The 21,768-nt window shown below is 45.2% G+C and overlaps 1 protein-coding gene across 19 annotated transcripts in view; it reads right to left on the reverse strand.

Annotated features, from left to right (window-relative positions):
- Positions 1-21,768, reverse strand: part of Clec16a (C-type lectin domain containing 16A) — a 223,379-nt gene that overhangs the window by 137,396 nt on the left and 64,215 nt on the right. For all 19 annotated transcript variants that reach the window (XM_076577861.1, XM_076577868.1, XM_076577857.1 and 16 more), the window contains exons 11-12: positions 13,765-13,897; positions 9,944-10,044 (exon numbers count right to left, since the gene is read on the reverse strand). In XM_076577861.1, the coding sequence (XP_076433976.1) occupies positions 9,944-10,044; positions 13,765-13,897 (234 nt within the window). The remainder of the gene's footprint in view (positions 1-9,943; positions 10,045-13,764; positions 13,898-21,768) is intronic.

Raw genomic sequence — 21,768 nt, forward strand, 5'->3', positions numbered from 1 at the left:
ATGGGGACGGCCCGGGGCCTAACTGCTGATCCTGTGAAACCCAACAACTTGGAGGTGTTGGTGAGACTATCCTGCTCAGCTGAAACCCATCTGGGAGAGGATTCAGATGCCTACAGTTTGAAGTCTGAAGAAACAAGATCAGCTGAGGAGTTGACAAATGAACAAAACGTGACCTGGGAACACAGAAGAAGGCGCTACCCAGCCACCAAACCAGATCACCAGAATCATAAGTATATAATTCACCGACTGAAATCAGCTGTCCCTGAAGAAACAGCCCAATAGCACCAATTTAACCAAGAACCTCTACTAAACCAAGACTAAAAATTAGAACAAGAGAGGCACTCTCAGACACAGACACCACCTGCACCACACAGAGGAAGAGATGAGTAGACGCCAGTGCAAAAATACAGGCAACAACATAAAGACCTATATGGCAACATCAGAACCTAGTGATTCTACACCTGCAAGACCTAAACATACCATGACAGAAGAAACAGAAGAAATCAACCCTAAAAATGACTTTAAGAAGATGATAGAGGCCCTTAAAGAAGAAATAAAACATTCCTTCAAAGAGGAAATAAAAACTTTCCTTAAAGAGGAAATGAAAAACTCCCTTAAAGAGGAAATAAAAACTTCCCTTAAAGAGGAAATGAAAAACTCCATTAAAGAGGAAATAAAAAACTCCCTTAAAGAAATGGAAGAAAAAACGAACAAAAAATGGGAAGAAATCAAGCCAAGAAAAAGCAATTAAACAGATGAAAAAAACATTCCAAGATCTGAAAAATGAATTTGAGACAATAAAGAAAACACAAGCTGAGGGAATGCTGGAAATAGAAATCCTGACTAAATGAACAGGAACTACAGAAACAAGCATAACCAACCAAGAGATGGAACAGAGAATCTCTGACACTGAAGACACGATAGAGAAAATAGATTCGTCAGTCAAAGAAAACACTAAAGACAAAAAAGTCATAACACAAAACGTCCAGGAAATTTGGAACACCATGAAAAGACCAAACCTAAGAATAATAGGGATAGAAGAAGGAGAAGAATACCAACTCAAAGGCACAGAAAATATATTCAACAAAATCATAGAAGAAAACTTTCCTAACCTAAAGAAAGAAATACCTATGAAGATACAAGAAGCTTACAGAACACCAAATAGGCTGGATCCAAAAAAAAGTCCCCTCGCCACATAATAATCAAAACACTAAACACACAGAACAAAGAAAAAATATTAAGAGCCGCAAAGGAAAAAGACTAAGTAACATATAAAGGCAAACCCATCAGAATAACACCAGACTACTCAATAGAGACTATGAAAGCTAGAAGATCATGGACAAATCTCATGCAGACACTAAGAGACCACAGATTCCAACCCAGACTATTATACCCAGCAAAACTCTCAATCACCATAGGCGGAGTAAACAAAATATTCCAGGATAAAACCAGATTTAATCAATACCTGTCCACAAACCCAGCCCTACAGAAAGCACTAGAAGGGAAAATTCAACCCAAAGAAGCTAAATACATCCATGAAAAATCAAGCAATAGATAATCCCACACCAACATACACCACAGAAGGACAACACAACACAACCACAAAAAATAACAGGAATTAACAATCACTGGTCATTAATATCCATCAATATAAATAGTCTCAACTCACCTATAAAAAGACACAGGCTAACAGAATGGATAAGAAAACAGAACCCATCCATCTGCTGCATACAAGAAACACACCTTAACTTCAAAGACAGACACTACCTCCGAATAAAGGGCTGGGAAAAGGCTTTCCAAGCAAATGGACCTAAGAAACAAGCTGGTGTAGCTATCCTAATATCTAGAGAAAAAGGATGTTTCAAAAGAGAAGAAGTCTTGTGGCAATGCCTCAGTGGTCCAGGTAACTACCAGAATTCGGAAATCCGCGACGGAGACTAAGGCAGCAGAGACGAAACACATAGATGTACATACAGGAAATAATAAAGAAAAAGTCAGTAAAGCCAAGAAGAATAAAAGAAAGGTGGATGCTGAAGCCCATCCATCAGATGAGCCTGTGAACGAGAAACCAGTGACAAAAAAGAAAAAAAGATGGAAAGCAAATCCAAAAATAGTACCGAGGTGCCAAAGGATGACAGCAAGACGGAGGAGACTAAGGGGGACAATAAAAAGCAAAATACTTCCATTAAAAAAGGTGCAAAGAAGAAACCTCAAAAAGGTAAATCAAGTAAGAAAGGCAGCAGACCTGCTCAGGAGACGCAGAAGGAGATGGCTCCGGCAGAGCCTCCTTCCATGGAGCTGACTCAGGAGGAGGTCTCTTCCGGTCCTGCGCTCACTCAGGTGGTGGTCACCCCTACAGGCTCTACTCAGCCCGGGCTTCCTTCTCCCATGGATATTGCTCAGACTGGGCCTGCTCAGATGGAGCTGCCTTCTCCCCTGGAGCCTCCTCAGAGGGAGCCGCCTCCTCCCCTGGAGCCTGCTCAGAGGGAGCTGCCTTCTCCCCTGGAGCTTCCTCAGAGGGAGCGGCCTCCTCCCACGGAGTCTCCAGGGATGGAGCAGCCTCTTCCCATGGAGCTTACTCAGATGGAGCCGCCTCCTCCCATGGAGCCTGATCAGATGGAGCCTCCTCCTCTCCTCCCATGGAGCCTGCTCAGAGGGAGCCGCCTCCTCCCATGGAGCCTGATCAGATGGAGCCTCCTCCTCCCATGGAGTCTCAGCGGGGACATTGTCAGAAGAGGCTGCTTTGTTCTTTGGACCATGCTCAGGTGGAGGTTGCTCAGACAGGGCCTCCTCACATGGGATCTGTTCAGAAGGAGCCTCCTGCTGTCATGGAGCCACCTCTTCAAGTGAAACCAGTCACCAAAAGGTCTTCTCCCCGAAAAGAGAGTACCAAGGAGAAGTCGGGCATGCAGAGTGAGGTGGTGCGGCAGGAGCAAGTCCTTATTGAAGTTGGCTTAGTGCCTGTTAGAGATAACCAGCTTCTGAAGGGAAGCAGGTGCACACAGGATCTTCCAAAGGGAAACTCAAGAAGAGACGAGACACCCAAGGACCAAGAAATTGGCTCTGATGGGGAAGGAAATAAAATGGCCCCTCTCAAGAAAGTGGGAACAGAGGAAGCTGGCAAGAGTCTAGCTACGCTTGCTGCTCCCAAGGAATCTACCAGTGTCTTATCCTCGGAACAAAACTCAAATGGGTCAGGTGGTGAAACGTTACATGCTAAGTGTCAGACTGGTTCAGCTGGGCTTTGTGAAATGGAAGTGGACTCTGAGCAGAACCCAGACAGTGTCCCTGTGAAAGCCTCAGCACATGAACCGGCTTCACCATTGCCTCCTGTCCCATCACCAACCGTAACGGCCTCGCCTCCTATCACTTTGGCTGAAAACAGTCACTGGACATTGATGAAGACGAAGGCATTCACAGTCATGATGGAAGTGACCTGAGTGATAATATGTCCAAGGGAAGTGATGATTCTGGGCTGCATGGGGCTCGGCCAGTGCCACAAGAAGCAAGTTCAAAAAGTGGGAAGGAGGGGTTGGCAGTTAAAATAACCGAGGGAGAGTTTGTTTGTATTTTCTGTGATCGGTCTTTCAGAAAGGAAAAGGATTACAGCAAGCACCTCAATCGCCATCTGGTTAATGTATACTTCCTTGAAAAAGCAGCCGAGGGGCAGTGAGCCGGCTAGTGGAGGGCGGCTCGTCACAGTTTGTAAGCAATGCCTCACTTTTAGTTTAAGGCAGTAGACACACACAAGCTCGCTTTAATTAGTGTCCAGTGCTGATTTTTTTTTTTTTTTTTTTTTTTTTTTTTTTTTTTTTTGGTTTTTCGAGACAGGGTTTCTCTGCATAGCTTTGCGCCTTTCCTGGAGCTCACTTGGTAGCCCAGGCTGGCCTCGAACTCACAGAGATCCGCCTGGCTCTGCCTCCCGAGTGCTGGGATTAAAGGCGTGCGCCACCACCGCCCGGCTCCAGTGCTGATTTTTAAGTGACATTATTTCCTTAGGACTGTATGTGTTACCTAGTGACTTGCAAAAACCTTAGCAAATCCTAGGGAGTTAATGTAAGAAAACAGATACTTAATCTGTTAGCTTGTGCAGTGCAATGAAGAAAGGCGGGATGGTAGGTGACGTTCTCCAGGGTGTCTACCTGTGTGGAACCGGTCGGGTGTTCTGCCCTTTTTACTTCACTTGCTATTTTTAGTTCCTTGTTTAGGCTGATAAAAATTGGTGTAGCAAATTAAAAAAAAAAAAAAAAAAAAAGAAAAGAAACTCACTAAAGAGGTGTTAAGTGTGTAAGTTTGAAAGACATCAAAAGATACTTTTTGTAATGCAAATTAGGATAGAAGGTGAATTAGATACAATTTTTTGGATTCACAAAATAGGATAGATAATGGAATATTTTCTCTAAATTTGTCAAATGCAAATGGACTAGACATTGTTGATGTATTTATTGCTTGTATATATTGCATATAGTTATTATACTTATTGTATATAGTTTTTCTTATATTAGTTATAACTTTTATTTTTTATTTTAGACAAAAAGGGGAAATGTGGTGATATATTGTTTCTCCCCAAATATTGTGCACCCTAATAAAGTTTATGTGAGGATCAGAGCAAAAAGTCAGCCACTATAGTAAACAGAGGTCAGGCAATGGTAGCACACACCTTTAATACTATCACTTGGGATGTAGAGATCCACCTGGATCTCTGTGAGTTCAAGGCCACACTGGGAATAGAGCCAGGCATGGTGGCACATGCCTTAAATTCCAACACTAGTTAACCATGAAGGTCTGGAGGTCTGTACAGACAGACAGGAAGTGATATAGTTGGGTGGAGAGAGGAAATGAGATGGCAGAACAGAAAGGCATAGGCATGGGTATACAGGAAATAGGTGTCTTTGGAGACTGAGGGCTGGTAAGGTGAAGTTGGCTGTGGTTTTTCCTATTTCTCTTATCTCTCAGCATTCACCCCAATATCTGGCTCCAGGTTTTTTGTTTGTTTGTTTGTTTTTTGTTTTTGTTTTTTTTATTAATAAGACCATTTAGCAATTCTTCTTACAGTAAAATTAGTAATAACTGCCAAATAATCCAACACTACCAGAAGCAGAACAGCAACAAAAATGGTAAGGGACAGCATGATCCAAAACCAAACCAAAACAATGATAGAAACAACCAGAAGTTCTAACAACAATAAACCAGAAAGGCAATTATAGAGTGTCCAAATTGAATGCATATAAATTGCATAGATCAAAATTTATAATATAAACTCTTATTTTAAAAGAGAAGGATTAAAAATTAATGACCATTTGGAAAGGAAAGATGGCTGAAGAGGACTGAGAAAAGGGGTGTTTTGGAGTGTAAGGCATCCTGATTGTGGCAAGATGTGCTAAAATCCACCAACTTACATGCAAAAAATCAGTTCATTTTACACTATGGTAATGTAAGAAATAAAACAAATTATCTTACACCGTCAATGCTATAGGGCTCGGGAGACAGCTCAAAGGTTGAAGTGCTTGCAGTCTAAGTGTGGGATCTGGAGTTTGGCTCCCCAGGTCCATATAAAGGTAGGTGCAGCAGGGCCCATCTGTAATCTAGTGTTCCTAGCACAGAATGGGAGCCAAGACAGGAGAAACCCTGGAAGCTTGCAGACCAGTCAGCCTGGCATATGTAGCAGTGAACAAAAGACCGTGTTTCAAACAAGGTGGAAGGTGAGTGTATCTCACACACATACCCCAATAATCTAAGCTTCTATTTTAAGAGGCCATAGAAGAAAGAGAAATTAAATATGCAGGAAGCATCAGAATGTATGAAATAAATTTAAGAACAGAAATCAGTGAAACAAGAAAAACATCTAGAATATCAGAAAAGTTGATAATCCTCTAGCCAAAGTGGTCAGAAAAAAAGATGATGCCCAAATTATCAATACCACAAACTAGAGAGGGCCACAGACTGAGACCCTACAGACAACGCAAGATGACAGAGGAGAGCTACGAACAAATTTATGATCATACATTTTACAGTTTAGATGAAATGACAAATTCCTTGAAAGGTGCAAACCACCAAAACTCACTTCAAAGGAAAGAGATAATCTACCATCTCCACAGAGGAATTTGGTGGTTAAATTTGTCCTTCAGCTGGGTGTGGTGGAGCACACCTGTAATCCTATCACTTGGAAGGCTAAGGCAGAAGGGTTGCAAGTCTGAGGCTAGCTTAGGCTACATAATTGATATCAAAACTAAAAAAAATTTCCTCATAGAAAATACCTTGTCCAGATGGCTCCACTGGTTCAAGGAACACTTACAGAAGAAATAATGCTAGCTTCTTCTTTTTTTTTTTTTTTTTTAAATTTTTTTAAAGATTTATTTATTTATTATGTATCTAACATGTATGACTGCAGGCCAGAAGAGGGCACCAGATCTCATTACAGATGGCTGTGAGCCACCATGTGGTTGCTGGGAATTGAACTCAGGACCTTTGGAAGAGCAGTCGGTGTTCTTAACCTCTGAGCCATCTCTCCAGCCCCCCCTTTTTTTTTAAATCTCCCAAGAAACTAAGGAGGATGAATTACCTCCCAGGCTACACTCTAGGGTACATCACTATAGTGCAGCTAGATAAGAGAATTGCAAGAAGTCTCTAGATCAGTGTTATTCATGGATGCAGACGTAAAAACCCTTAACAGGGAGGGATGCAGATCTAGCTCAGTTGTTAGAGTATTAACATAGCTCAGACGAGGCCCCAACACTGCCTAAACCAGGAATGATGGTGCACACCTGTAATCTCAGCATTTGGGAGGTGGAGGCAGGAGAATCAGAAGTTCACAGTCACTCTTAGTTACAAAAACCTGGGATGCATAAGACCTTGCCTTAAAAAAAAAAAAAGTCCTTAAAAAAAAAATAAATAAACAGGTCAAATCCTACAATGTCCAAAAATTTCACAACAGGTAGCATTAACCCAGGGTGTCACCTAGGAGAGTTGGAAAGAACATTGGAGACGGTGATTTCTGAGAGGAACTTCGACAGGTGGTGATTAGGAAAAGAGAAAACATCAAGAAAGACTACGAGTGAGTCCAAGAAGGTATAAACCCTCTGGGAACAGGTGCTGTGTTGGCACTAACTAGGCTGGTTCCTAAGCGTCCAAAGAGTCCCAGGCACAGGCCTGGGGCCTAGGACCACTATGTGCTGTGACACCATCCCCAGCCAACACTGACCTGCTATGGAATGATCCTTTTGTACATTACACTCAGATTGGTTTAATAAAAAGCTGACTGGCTGGTAGCTAGACAGGAAGTATAGGTGGGACAGCCAGACACAGAAAACTCTGGGAAGAAGAATGGCAGAGTCAGAGGGGTCGCCAGCCAGATGAAGAGGAAGCAAGACATGTGGAGAGGTAAATGCCATGAGCCTCAGGGCAGCACATAGATTAATAGAAATGGGTTATTTTAAGTTGTAAGAGCTAGTTAGTAATAAGCCTGAGCCATCAGCTGAGCGTTTATAATTAGTATTTAGTCCCTGTGTCAATTAATTGGGAACTTGTAGGCAGAAAAAAGTCCCTCTACATTTCAAAGTCAGGCACAGCACCAAGCTGCAGCCATCTTGGGACTGACAAGAACCAAAATGGAGTCCTTGAGGGAAGGCTCATCAATACTTATCGCCAAGGTTTCTAACAGTCCTTTCCAGTTCTTCTCATCAACTTCGTGTCTCCTACGAGATACCACCCAGGCCTTCTCATAGACTTTTCTTTTTTTCTTTTTGGCCTCCATGGAGAAGAGGCAGTTTCCATTGCTTATCCACAGGAACATGGGTGAATTCAGTGAGTACAAGCTTACCTCTACCAGAGGTCTGTTGCTGCACCTGAGTGTGAACCCTAGCCCTTCGCCCTGAGGTCTGAGAAGGGAGTCCTAGAAACCAAACCAAGGTGGAAAACCAGGTACTGTCTGTTACTCCACAGAGCAAGTCTAGGAGGGTGGAGGCTAAGGGAGAAACTAAATGTTCCTGAAGAGCAAAGGACAGAGAGGTAAAGCAGTCTCACTGTAAGGGGTGCTGTGGGGGGTGAACTACAAAACAGCAATATCCTCGACCCTAGCAGGAGCTGATAACCAATCGTGGGCCCGAGATAATGACCACTGAACAGTAGCCCGGCCTCATTTGCTCTTTGCTCCTGCCTTGGTTTCCATCTTCACCCCTGGCTTGAGACAGACCTGTGCAGAGACACTGGGGAAATTAACCGATCAGACATGCCAGAAAGGGAGAACAGACAAGCTGATGAGAAACTGCCAGGAGCAAAGGAAGCAAAGTACCAATGGCCATGGCAGCTGCAACTCTGGATGGCAATGCTAACAGCAACAGGATGGCAGGGAGTGTATGCTCATGGGGATGAACGCAACCTGACAAGGTGTGCTGGAACACTGAGCTGAGGCCCCCGGCATGCCCCCAGCATGCCCCCAGCAGGAACTGACTACAGACAGAGCCTGTGGGGAGGCAGCGGCAGCTGTCATGGAGCCGCTTGGCTCCCAGTAATGGATGGTATCCGTGTGAGAGGCTGTGGGCTAGGTGCTGGAGGGTCACAGGGGAGGAAGGAGACTGCGTGTGGGGAGGGCATGAGCACAACATCAGCAGGAATTGGAGCCTGTCATGCTCTTTAAAGTCTCAGGCTAGAAGGCTCGGCTAGTATACATGGGGCTCTGGGTTCCATCTTTACCCAAGACTACAGGAGGAGGAGGAAGAGGAGGGAGAGAGGGAGGAGGTGGCGGTGGCATCAGGTTAGGTCTTTAGCCTCATTATGAGCACAATGGTTTACTCTGAGGAGAGCTGTCAAGAATGTCTTTCTAGAAAGGAAACTCTGGAAGCTGCCTCCTGCTAGTTAACCAGCTGTGGCCCAGACATGCAGCAGGCATTTCCACACAGATGACAAGCACTGTGTCAAGTTTTGATGGTGAGAGAAGGGCGGGCCCAGCAGCAGGTCACATGGACACCAACTGATGGCTCCAGGTGCAGCTGGCTGTCTTAACTGAGAGTGCACAGCTTCCTTAGAGGGCATGTGAGAAACTGATGCAGAAGCTGTCTTCAAGAGGAAGGCTGGGGACAAAGCAGAGGGGAGGCATTTGCCACTAGATGTTTTCATGTGCCAACTGACTTAATTTCCATGACTAAGGCTTGAAGAGTCACTGGGGTTTAGTTCTGCTTTAATGACTCTAGCCATAGGCTGTCTCAGCAAGCATCAGTTAGTAGACATTTACTCCCAACAAGCTTAGTGCAAAGCTCCTGTAGTATCACTTGATTCCATGTGTCATTCTATGCCAACTCCAGTTCTTGTGAATATTCTTGAGGAGAGTCTCCAAACTTGGCTGTGGGGAGCCAGGTGAGCCAACAGCAGAAGCTGTTCCCAGCACTGGGCACTGAGGGAGGGACTAGTGCATGCCAGGGAATTGTCAGCTCTGTTAGAACTGGAGCCTGGCCACACGGCCTGAGCAAGGGAAGCTGGAGAACCACACCTTTCTTTAGAAAGGAAACCTACGCTTCCACCCAGGTCTATTTTAGCACTGAGCCCACGGCAAGAACACCAAGTATTATAAATAGCAAAACCAAGGTTCCAATTTGACTGGTTTTCTCTGATGTCAGGAAAGTGGTCGCTGGTTAGGTTAGCTGTAAAGCAGAAAGGGGTCTGTAAAAAGCCACAGTGGGAAGCCAGCCTCACTGGGTTAGACAGCCACACTTGAATTTCCCACTACCACGCCTGAGTCACCAATGCCTGTGGCTTCAGTCTGCAGAAAAACACCTGAGAAATTGCAATGAGGCTGAAGAAGAGCATTGTAAGGACTTACCTCAGAGGCCATAAAGGAAATTCTTTCCCAAAGTGCCCTCCCTTTCTCTGCATCAGTAAAGAGGAAGGATGCACAGAGCGTACGTAGCACTGTGTCACAGACATCAAAGAAGGCGAGGAGCATGCCTACCTTTGTTATGAGACATGGCGTACAGGAGGCAGAGCACAAAGAGGGCGTGGTAATCGTCATCAGGGCTGTCCAGGGCATGGTAGACCATATCCAGGAAGGGTCTGGAAAAGAGGAGAGGTCTGTAATCCTCTGGCACAAGTGTATATTTTCCCTCTCACCTGACGACATCAGCTGTCTTTGCTTCTCACAGGTCTGGGCTCTAAGGCCACTAGTTTGTGGTGATCGCAATATGTGCCTGGTCCAGAATCAGGTACTGGGAACACATCCATATGAATGAGAGCTGGGCTCTGACCTTGGAAAGATGCCATTTAGAGGGGAAAGTGACCAAGGAACAGACCACTTAGTCCCTCACTGGGTGTCTCAGATTCTGGAGCTGATAGGTACAAAGTCCCCGCTCTTCTGCACTCCTCTGCCAGCTGGCAGAGACAGCACAGGCACACATCCTCACCTTAAAGGAAAGACGGAAAGAATAAAGAGGAAAGCAGGATGATACAATTGACCGACACTACCTGGCAAGGCACAGACAGCACATGAGTGAGTTTAAAGGTATAGCTATGGAGTCAGACTGACCGGGTTCAAGTGCTGATCTGGCTTCTTCCTGTTACAAACCCTCTGCTGAGTTCCTTAACTGCACAGAAGCATTCCAGGCCAGAAGGCTGACTGGGGGGCCTCCTCGGCATAGAGTCATGCACTGTATTTGATTGTTATATTTAATATTGCAAGGATACTTCTCCATGATTTCATTTGGGCAGTATCCTAGCTCAGCAATTTCTTAGGCCAATATCCTTGACTAGAAGAGTTGATGGTGAGGTCTCTCACCAATCTCTCCTGTGCTCTGTGGGTAAGATATAAAGAGTTGCCATAGCCTGGGGAATCCACATCCCAAGTGCTGTCCTTCCAGGGTGGGGCCTAGCCTGGCAAGACTCTTCAGTAACAGACAACAGAATAAGCACAGGGCAGGCCTGGGAGCAGGAGACTCTGACCCCATCTGAGGCTGTCCCACCGCCAGGCTGAGGTCAAGAAAGCCAAGTACTCCAGAGAGTGAACAAGGATGTATCGAACACTCAGAAGTCACATGGGTATTGGCAATGGACTATTTTGAGGGTTTAAAACAGGACTGTTCAAAGGAGACCATTTGCAGCAGAGTCTTCCATACAATCTTGAATATCTTAGGCCTTTGAGGGGCAGTCTGGAGATGGAGTGGAAGACCTTGAGCATGCTGGGCAAGTGCTCTATTACTGAGTTACACTCCTAGCTCCTCATTTAAGTCCTCAAATCCTCATGTGTCAACACAAAATATTAAGCTGAAAAATGAAAATAAAGTAGTGGAAATGTATTTGTCATGTTTCGAATAAACATGGGACACACAAAAATTAAAAGGAAAAAAACCTCAATGTGTACATTGACATTCAGTCTCTATTTTCTAGTGCCCAGGATGGGGCTTCTCCATTCAGACCTGTCCACAGCTTTGTGTGTAGATTTGGGTTTTGTGAGGTTGTTTTTTTTTTGTTTTTTTTTTTTTTTTTTTTTTTTTTTTTTTTTTAAGCAACAACTCTGCCAAATGTGAGAGCAGCATAAATTGTAAAACACTTCTTGTAGAGCAGCTCTCACAATTTGGATCGTATTTGCACGGGGAATCACGTGACTAACCAAGCACAGGAACAGAGGGAGGGCTTGGCATGCATGCTGCTTTTACATATTGATATGGAGTAGTGTAAAGAAGCTACTAAGCACATGTTTACTAAGGACAATGATGTGATAAAGATGCTGCGATTTGATATGAAACAGCAAAAGGAGAAATAAAGCATGACAGGCATGAGCTGGGGAAGGGGGCAAAATGCCCAGAAAAGTGGCTCTGAAGAAGTTAGTAATAATCAAAATAGGAACATCTGGGATCACTGACTTTTATTTCTTCTCTGTACTTCTGAAGACTTTTCACATTTTTTAGGATGTGCATAATTTATATACCTTTTAAAAGTTGCTGAGCTGGGCCTGTGGTGCACACCTTTAATCCCAGGACTCAGGAAGTAGAGGCTGGGGAGGAGCTCTGTGGATTCCAGGCCAGCCAGGGAGAGCTACCTACTAAAACTGTCTCAAAACAAAACAACAATGGTTTTTTGGGGGGAGTGGGGTGTCTAACTTGATCCTGAGTGCAGGCAGGACACTATACAAAGAAAATCACAGTAGCTCCAGTTCTCACAGTAGCGGAAAAGATGTCAAGATTCAACTGATGCTTTGGGGAACAAATGGCCATCTTCCTCTTCACTTGCTCTCAGCCTCAGTGCTGGGACATGGGATGCTGCTTCAGGCCTGTAGGCAGCCCACACCCAACCCGAGTCAAGTTCTGCTAATTAGAGAGCCATGCAGTCACAGTTACCAGTTAGTCATCCGAGGTTAAAAAGAACCCGATCAACTATCCCCTAAGATGCAGGGAAAAAGGAGTCATTGAGTCCAATAATCACACAGAATGTCTAGGGTTCCTTCTCACTTTCACAAAGTTACAGTGTTACTCTTTCAGGATCATGAATCCATGCACTGGATCCTAAAACCTGCACATCACCATGGCAGCGTCACAGGAAAAGGAGCAGCAGCTAATGTTCTGTAAGCACACAGATCTCATCTGCTTAAGCATCCTCTACTGTTTGTCATTTGTGGTTGTTCCAGTTATTCACAGTCTAACTAATGCTGGGCCATGCTTCTAACCTGTCTCTTCTATGCTTAGAATGACTTTCTTCATTTCAGAGCTCAGGGGTTACATACTGTTAAGCAAAAGCGTAAAAGGCTTCCTTTACAGGTTACAACTGACAACCATGTGTTAGCCAATGATTTTTAGTTAACAAAATCAAAAAACTGTTCTCTTATACATCTGCTACAAGTTAATCCTCTCTGTTAGACAACCAAACACCATCCAAACAAAGAAGAAAATAAGAACTAGTAATGTACATGGCTTCGCCAGCAGCAGGATACTGGCCTACTTGATGGAGGGCCTGGCCTCCATCCTCAGCACCACCCACACACCCACTAACCAATAAGATATGGAGAAAAAAACTGAAAATAAGTATGCTTCAGTGCTTTCAACTGGGTTAACAAATGGGGTGTGTGTGTGGAGGGAGTACATTCCTGGCCACACCCTGAGGCTTCAAGAAGTCAGTATGTTGCAGGGAGACCAAAACCCCACACCAGTGTACCTGCATAACACTAACACACTAACCTGCTGCTGAGGTCTGTGTGGTGTGGCTGCCTAAAAGGACAGGAAACAACCCTAACATGAAGATGCCCTCTAGCTGCTCACTGCAGACTGTGGGAACAATCCTGTGCTGTAGTTGATGAGCCTCAGCAAAACTGTAGGAAATAAGCAGGATAAGGTTCAAGATCAGCTCCACGAGCCATCCCTGAGGTGAGTGTCAGGGCGGGCCAGGAAGGCGGCAGCAGTAGATCACATTGTGTGCCAAAGGCCCTACAGATGTAAGCAAGCATGGCAATCAAGGATAGAGATGGGAACTTCATGCCTGGCTCTCAAGAGGGTCCTCTTGGGAATGGTCTCCATTCATTAGACCCAGCCTAGTTGCCAAGTGTTCCACAGTGGTGGTGTCCCGTCCTGGCCACCTTTCCAAAGGATAAGGGTATGAGCACATGTCAAGGGTCAGTTCTTTTCTTATGCACCCCAAGAGCTCATGCCTCTGGGTGGCCAGAGGCTGAAGCAGAGGGAACAAAGGCGAGTAGAGCAGCCATTTGGTGAGCAGGGTAGCTATGACCAGGTGTTTGCCTTTCCCAAGGCTGAGTGGCTGTCTAATAGCTCCCAGCAGTGCCCTGCTGCCTACCTGCTCCACTGTGTGCTCTCTGAGCCTGTGGCAGCGCTCTTCTCCTCGTCCGTGGTGTTCTGCTCCCTCACTGAGGCCCCAGCAGTGGCCAGCTCTGAGAGCTTGCTGCGCTCCATGACCACCATCTCAATCTCTGGAAGCAAACATGGAGACAGGTGAGCTCAGCTGGCATCAATGACCGAGACTCAGAAGTCTCCTCAAGGTCTAGACCACGCACGTGTAAAGCACCCCAGACATGCCAAGTGAGTCTCAACAGTGGGGGTGACACCAGCAACATGTGAGCAGAAACCGCCTAGGCCAGGCCCGTGTCCATCCCCTGAGAAACACCAAGACACCAGCCCTGACTTGGACAAACACACAAGGAAGCATTTGTTTTATTTCCTGATTTAAAGATACTTGACTCTGATTGTTACCACATTTTCTTTTCAAAGGGATGGGGGGCAGCTCAGAAGCTATAACATATGGCAGTCCAGCTCTTTACACTTTAGAAACAGCTCTCACAGGACAGAGGCCATGTTTCCCCTTTCCATTAACAACCTCTGGAAGGTAGAGGCAAGTTAGGAACCTCATTTTGTTTTTTCCAACTCTGGAAGAGCAATTTACAGCAACCGATTTAAAGTGCCATATATGTTTTTATTTTCCCAAACATTAAGAACCACTGAGCAGAAAGACCTGGAAGTCAAGAGCGATGCTTTGCTTCCTGGGATTCCTTCCCATCAGGAGTCCTTGTCGTGTGGTGAGGACCCCTGGGCTGGGTGTCCTTCCCCTGTGCTCTCCACGGGCACATACAGATCTCTCAGCTGGCTTCACTTTCTCTCTGTCCTCATTTGTTCGCCACACAGACCCATGTGACAGTAAGTAGAAATAAGCTCATGTCCCTCCTTTGTTCCAAACTCCCAACGCCTTCTCCTCACACTCAGGCTGAAATTCAAACGGTGCAGACCCGGCCTGACGCCTCCTATGCCTGGCCCTGACCGCCTCTGATCTCACCCCTGGCCTTCTCTGCCTTGCTGGCTCCCACTCTGGCCGGGTTGGCTTATTGATGGCTGGCTCTCAAATGGCTCACTTTCTCAGACATGGGTGTTACTCAGTTACATCTTCCAGTGCTCAGCTTAAATGTCACCCCCTTGGAGATGCCATGGTCACTCCATCACCTGTTCTTTTCCTTAGCTCTTTTTGAGTGAGTACCGGCTAAACTGTGTACTTGGTTAGATTTCACTCCCTTCCCCAATGTCCTTTTTGTTCTAGGATCTTATTAGCTCCAGCTTAGGCTCTGCTGGGCCATAAGAGTTTTTCAGACTTTCCTCACTTTTGATGAACTTGGTAGTGTGTGGGGTCATGGTCAGAAATTGTTTGAATCCCAGGATGGGAGTTTGACTGATTTTTCCCCCCAGCCATTAGGCTGGGACTATGGGTTTTGAAGAGGAAGACCACAAATGGGAAGTATCCTTCTTGTAACATCTGAGCCTGAACACACACCGGCAACATGGTCTTAAGAAATGGTTCAGTCCTGTACTGGCCATGCTAGTATCAGGCTTCTTTGTGGTCAAATTATTCTCCTCCTTCCATCTATACTATGTTCTGTGGAAGAAGCCCCACATAAAGTACTGTTGTTGCTGTTACTGTTAGCAGTGCAGGGGCTCATATCCGAGGCCCTGGGCACACTAGCAAAGACTCAGACAAGTGGTTCTCAACCTGTGGGTCACAACCACTTGTGAGTTAAATGTTTTTTTCACAGGGGTCACCTAAGGCCATAGGAAAACACAGAGATTTACATTATGATTCATAATTATAGCAAAATCATAGTTACAAAGTAGCAGTGAAAATAACTGTATGGTTAGGGGTCCCCACAACATGAGGAACTCTATTAAAGGGTAGCAATATTAGGAAGGTTGAGAGCACTGCCTTAGATACTGAGCCACACCCTCAACCTTATTTGCATAAATGATTTGGAATTCTTTACAGCAAATATGTCTTCCCTGGCCCTCACCTTTTTTTCTGTTTCAGTCTACAGCCTCTCTAAGCACCTGCACTGATATTCCCTATTGTTTTACTTGCTTACTCTTGGCCATCCTCCACTAGGCCATGAGCTTCATAAGCATAGCTAGCTCCCCAGCACAGAGTGTACCTCTTGAATATGTGAACAGATCACTGGCTAGGTCCAGCACAACATGGGAAATTGGGGTGCAGGCAGGACTAGCTACAGGTTGTAGCAGTTGTGGCATGGGTTGGGGTGGTCCAGAGCCTGAAAGTCTATAACCGATGTTCATAAAGTTCTCTCATGGGGAGATGTCTGACCACACCTCCCCCACATACACACTCTCTGGGTTCTCTTAGCATGATCAACTTGTAGCCAGCCCCTGGGATGGCGGCAATCCCACACATGTTCCCTTGGGACCAGGGCCTCTGGAGGCTCACTCTGGGGGAGCCTCCTGCTCTCCCCACCTAATCTGAAGCCAGATGCTAGATGAGAGTCTCCCACAAGGTGGTCCCCATCACACAGGTAGAGACCAGTAAGTAACTTTCGGGGGTGTGTGGACAAGCATTCTCTCTGGTTTTTAGTATGTGTCTCACAGGCATCGGGAGACAACTCTAGCCACATAAAAGCTTCTTCTTTTGTGCAGTGAGGCTAAGTTTAAGAAACAAACATGTGACTCAGGTCACAGAAAGCTGCTGAACGCACAACAGGACAGGCAGTACTCAGTCATGACCGAGCAGGAGACGGCACCAACCCTGTCTTCAGTGCCATTTTCCCTTTCCTGTTGCTCTACCAGTTCCCTGCAACACCCAGCTTCTTCCTAGTCATCATCTTAGGTTTCCCCAGAGTGAGGTGCAAGATGATTTGCTGGGTAGGTCTTTTTCTTACCCGTAAGTATCTATTTTGTTTGCTTTATACTGTATATAACTTAACATAGTAATGTGAATATGTATGATTTATAATAAATGTGTTTGTTCTTGGTAGGTGTAGGCTTCTATTTTGTTTGTATCTGTTTGTGTTTACTGATAAAGAATGTCACCACAACATTTCAAGTCGGCCATGCCTCCCCTTGGCTCTGGCCTATACCCTCTGCCTGGTGATCTCAGGCCCAGCTTGCACATGTTATGAGCTCACTTCCCCTGGCAGAGCTCCACCCTGCTTGGCTGACATGGTGGGAACATTGCTCTCAGGACTCCCCAAGGTCACAGAGCCAAGTTCCAGTGTGGAGTATGAAGGACAAGCCAGCATATCACATTAGTCCCCTTTCCAGACTTTTCATGTCACTGGACACCATCAGGATTCTAGAGCAAAAGAAGAGTTCAAGACAGACTAGTTCACTGCTTGTCAGACAATTTTCCAAGTGACTCAATAACTTTTTTTTTTTTGGAATGCTGGGGACAGAACCCAGGGCCTCGTTAGGCAAGTACTCTGAGCACTGAGCCACATCTTTAGCCATCAAGATGAATCTGAAGGGACTTTCCCAGGGCATGCTAACATAGTGGATAGGTGAGCACAGGGCTGCTCCAGGTAAAAGTGGGTAAATACCAACTGTCTACCCATGTGGTCACTCGGGTACTGTAGAGGCCTCTTCCTGGAATTCTAGCACTTCAAAAACAAAACAAAACTCCTGAAATCTGCTTGTTTGTTCCAAATCTGGCCACCAAATCTGAGAAAAGAGCAACCCAGAAGCACAAGAGCTCTCTGTACAGCTAGAACATGTGCAGAAGCCAGCACAGCTCCCAGCTCCCCACAGAGAAATGTGGCAGCAGAAGCAGCTTAAACCCTGGCTGTACCACCTGTCACCAGCCATTCACCCTACCCTCCTGAGTTCTCCCTGATTCGGCACCACCATGGAACAGACGTTCTGATCAGGTTAATAATTTCCCAGATGACTGTAGAACAGCTCTTCCTCTTCTTGCAATCAATTTTATCCAGAAAACTTTTACAGGGAGCGTTCTCACCTGGGCTCCACCAGTTCCCTGTTCCCTATGAAATGGGAACAGAAGTGGCTTTTGGGGGGAGGGTCTCCTTAGTTTGTCACAGCTCTGAAATGGACTTCCCAGCCATCTTTAAGAGGATACTAAAGAGGCTCTGATCTTTCCTGTGAAGCCCTCTGATGCCATACCAGAATGCCTCCAGTGGTCCTGAGCTGCTTCCAGTCCCACCCTGCTCTGTCCTTGCTGATGCTGGACTTATTCTAGGGCAGCCAGATTCCACCAATAGGCCATGCGATACGCTCATGTGACTCAGGAGCTACCAATGGCCACAGATTATGCTAATGGTAACTCAAGAGCTCCATTGAACCTCAGTTATACTTTGAGACATCCCCAGCCCCACCAGCCAGGCTTCTGTTTAAATGAGAATGGCTTATGCTGAAGTAATAGCTCTTTTTTAAAAAAAAATTAAATTGTGTGTGTGTGTGCGCGCTGTGGGGGTACATGTGTGTCTATGAGCATGTGTAGAACCAGGAAGAAGATGTTGGGTATCATGCTTTGTCACTTCCCACCTCATTTCTTGAAGACATAGTCTCATGCCCTATTGATCCCCCTGCCTTGCCCCGCACAGCAATCGAGTTACCGTCATTTGCAAAAGCATACGTGGCCTTCTGCTTGACTACTGGGTATGTGGATTCATGTCCTCAGGCTTGCTCAACAAGCACCTGTACCTGCTGAACCATCTTCCCAGGCCTAATGGTCGCATTTTAAAGATGCTGTGCCATCATTTAACCTGATAAGGTCCTCGGAGCCTGGAAGATTTTGTTAGGTACTGAGACTATACAGGACTTGGTGGGGAGGGGGAGGGATAACTGTGTCCCTACAGTTTCAGGCACTGGAATCCTTGGTCTCTGGTCTGTGGCATGTTTGGACAGGGTTAGGCAGTGCTGATTTACTACAGGAAGTAGGTCACTGGGATGAACCTCACTCTGTAGACCAAGCTGGCTTTGAACTCACAGAGACCTGCCCTCCTCTGCCTCCCAGCTAAAAACCAGCTGCCATTTCTAGTTCACTCTCTCCACTTGCTGCTTGGGGCTCAAGATGTGAGCTCTCAGATGTTCTTGCTGCCATGCCTGCTTGCTATGACACTTCCTCAGAACCACTGGGACGGTGATGGATTTTTATTCATAAGAGAGGAAGGTATCAGAAATGTGTCTATCACACTGCCCTGCCCCTTGAGCAAAAAGAAAGGCAAAGAAACACAAATTTGACTTTTTTTTTTTGACAGAGTGTCTCACTATGTAGCCCAGACTGGCCTCAAACCTGAGATCATCCCACTTCAGTCTCCCCAGTGTTGGGACTGCAGGTGTGTGCCACCACACCTAGCTAAATCTGCTTATTTTTACAACACACACACACACACACAGACACACACACAGACACACACACACACACACACACACACACACACACGGAAGGAGGGAGGGAGGGAGGGAGGGAGGGAGGGAGGGGAGAGAAGATAATTTAGCAAAGTGGATGAGAGATAAGGTGGAATGGAAGGCATGTGGAAGTGAAGGATTCTTCTTTCTGTAGTTTTCAGTGTTAAAACACTGTATTTTTAAAAGGAAATTATGTGTGTGTGGGGGGATTGGGTTGGATGTGATCAAGATACATTGTACAAATGTATTAAATTGAAAAACAAAAAAATATATGAAATTGTATCAATAAGAACACTAAATAGAACAAAAAGGGAAATGTCAAATTTGTTTAAAGTGAATGCCACACCTACCCTGAAGGTAGAAAGGGGGTGGGTCAACCCAAGTAGCATATGGACGAAGAGTTGCCTATACACACAAGTTTAAGAGACACATGAAATATTGGGGTGGAGTGGCAGATGAAGAAGTATTACAAACAAATGCTCCCCTGATTATTTACAGAATGACAAATAATTGAGTGATGTAATTCTGAAGCTGTTTTGGCTTACTACAGGTCTCAGAAAATAACTGTGTTGTAGAGAAGACCAAGGATTTAACTGTGGACAAAAATATAATGGAGAAGCCAAGAAATGAGGAAATAGGCCAAAACTGAAAATCAGTACAATCTTTACACTCTCTAAAACATGTACATGAATATTTGTATGTGTGTATTTGTGTGCAAGTTAAAATAATGATGCATTTCAGGGCAGTGGTGGTGCACACTTTTAAACCCAGCACCTGGGAGGCAAAGGAAGGCAGATCTCTGTGAGTTCGAAGCCAGCTTGGTCTGTAAAATGAGTTTCAGGACAGCCTAGGCTGTTACAGAGAAACCCTGTCTCAAAAAACGAGATAGATAGATAGATAGATAGATAGATGGATGGATGGATGGATGGATGGATGGATGGATGGATGGATGGATGGATGGATGGATGGATGGATGGATAGATAGATGGATGGATGGATGGATGGATGATGCATATATGTCCTGGCTCTGACCACTGAAAGGTCCAAAAAACAAGTCATTGCAGGAGCAATGAGGCCACTCAGTGTGCAGATCTCAGTCCTGCAAACCATCGGCCACAGAGAAGCAGTACTTTTCAAAGACTGGCCAGCGCCAGGCATGGCAGAGATGAGATGAGCATGGAATAAGTATCTTCTTGTATCAGAAACTGACCCCAAAATGACAGGGGCTTAACACACCACAGCCAGCTTGAAAGGATTTGCAAGGGCCAACTTTGAGACAATTTGAACACCAGAGTAATTAAATATACTAGTGGAATATAAACTATTAAAAAAAAAAACATGAGAAGGGACCCTGTTACAGTGGGATGACAAGGACTAACTGTTAAACATGGACACCAGGCTGCCACAAGGCCATTGTTTTGTAACAGTCATGGTAAACACTGGATCAGGTAAGAATTAGCAATAAGTGCCCAATTTAGGGAAATTCTGAAGAAGTTCATGACTTACAAGTGTCTTCCTAGGGGCTGTGTGGAACTTAAAAAGAGTAATTCTACAGTGGAGAAGTAGGCCAGCTTTTAGGTGACCAAAATAAATACTGCTTGGGAAAGTTAGAGGGACAACCAATGTGACATCCTGACAAAGCCATAGTATCACCTAATCCACATTTCAGCCAAGAAGGCAGACCCTCAATCAGACAGAGCCAATGAGGACCATTTCACTAGAACCAGTGAATGGTTCTACCATTCAACCTAGGTAGACCGATGCAGGCAGACTGAGTTTCCAGCCATTCTGTGCTACACTGGCAAAATTCTGTCTCAAAAACATGAAGTATGTACTGAGTTATTAGCATGTGCAATAAAGGACATTTTTAGGCCAACAGAGACAACAGGAGCACAGACAGGAAAGAGCTATGAACTGATTGATGGTAGTGGGGTTAAGAAAGAACCCCTTGTTCTTAGCAAACACACACTAAGGCTTTGGGAGGAAAGGCTATTAGATGACTTTAACAAGTGTGCATGCGTGTGCATGCGTGTGTGTTGGGCAAGGGGGTGGGGGGATAGAGAGAGACAGAGACAGACAGAGACAAAGACAGAGGGAGAACACAAAAATTCAAAAGGTAGAAAAGAGCAAATAGGAAACTGGGTAAAGGGTACAAGAGTATTCTTTATACTATTTTTGTTTCATGACTTTTCTTAAATTTGAAATTACTTTTAAATAAAACATTTGAAAAATTACCACTATATACTCAAAACCAGTATAAATACAAAATCTCTGCAAACATCTACATGATGAATGAAGAGATGTAGTAATGTGCATTTTAAAAGGTAACTCCATCAGTAAGCATCTAAGAGGTCCTGAAACCTGGCCTACAAAGTCAGCTCTGCACAGCCACTGCTACCATCTCAGAGTCCACCTGACACCGAGGGCCCTGGGAGAGATCACAAAGAGGAGACCTTAAGTTGGGACCTGGACTGCTGGTCTCTCAGGCCCCTTGAAGAAACAGGGCTGGCACGGCTGTAAGCAAGAGTGTATGTCTATCCCGCTGTCTCTCTGGGACACTAGGACACATGCTGGGGCACTTCAAGTGCAGTCAAGCCGGAAAGTGAACTACGAGGAAGGAAAACTCCCAGGAGGGCACAAGAGTGCATCGGGA

Source organism: Peromyscus maniculatus, chromosome 8, assembly GCF_049852395.1.
Source record: "Peromyscus maniculatus bairdii isolate BWxNUB_F1_BW_parent chromosome 8, HU_Pman_BW_mat_3.1, whole genome shotgun sequence".
Lineage (NCBI taxonomy): Eukaryota > Metazoa > Chordata > Mammalia > Rodentia > Cricetidae > Peromyscus > Peromyscus maniculatus.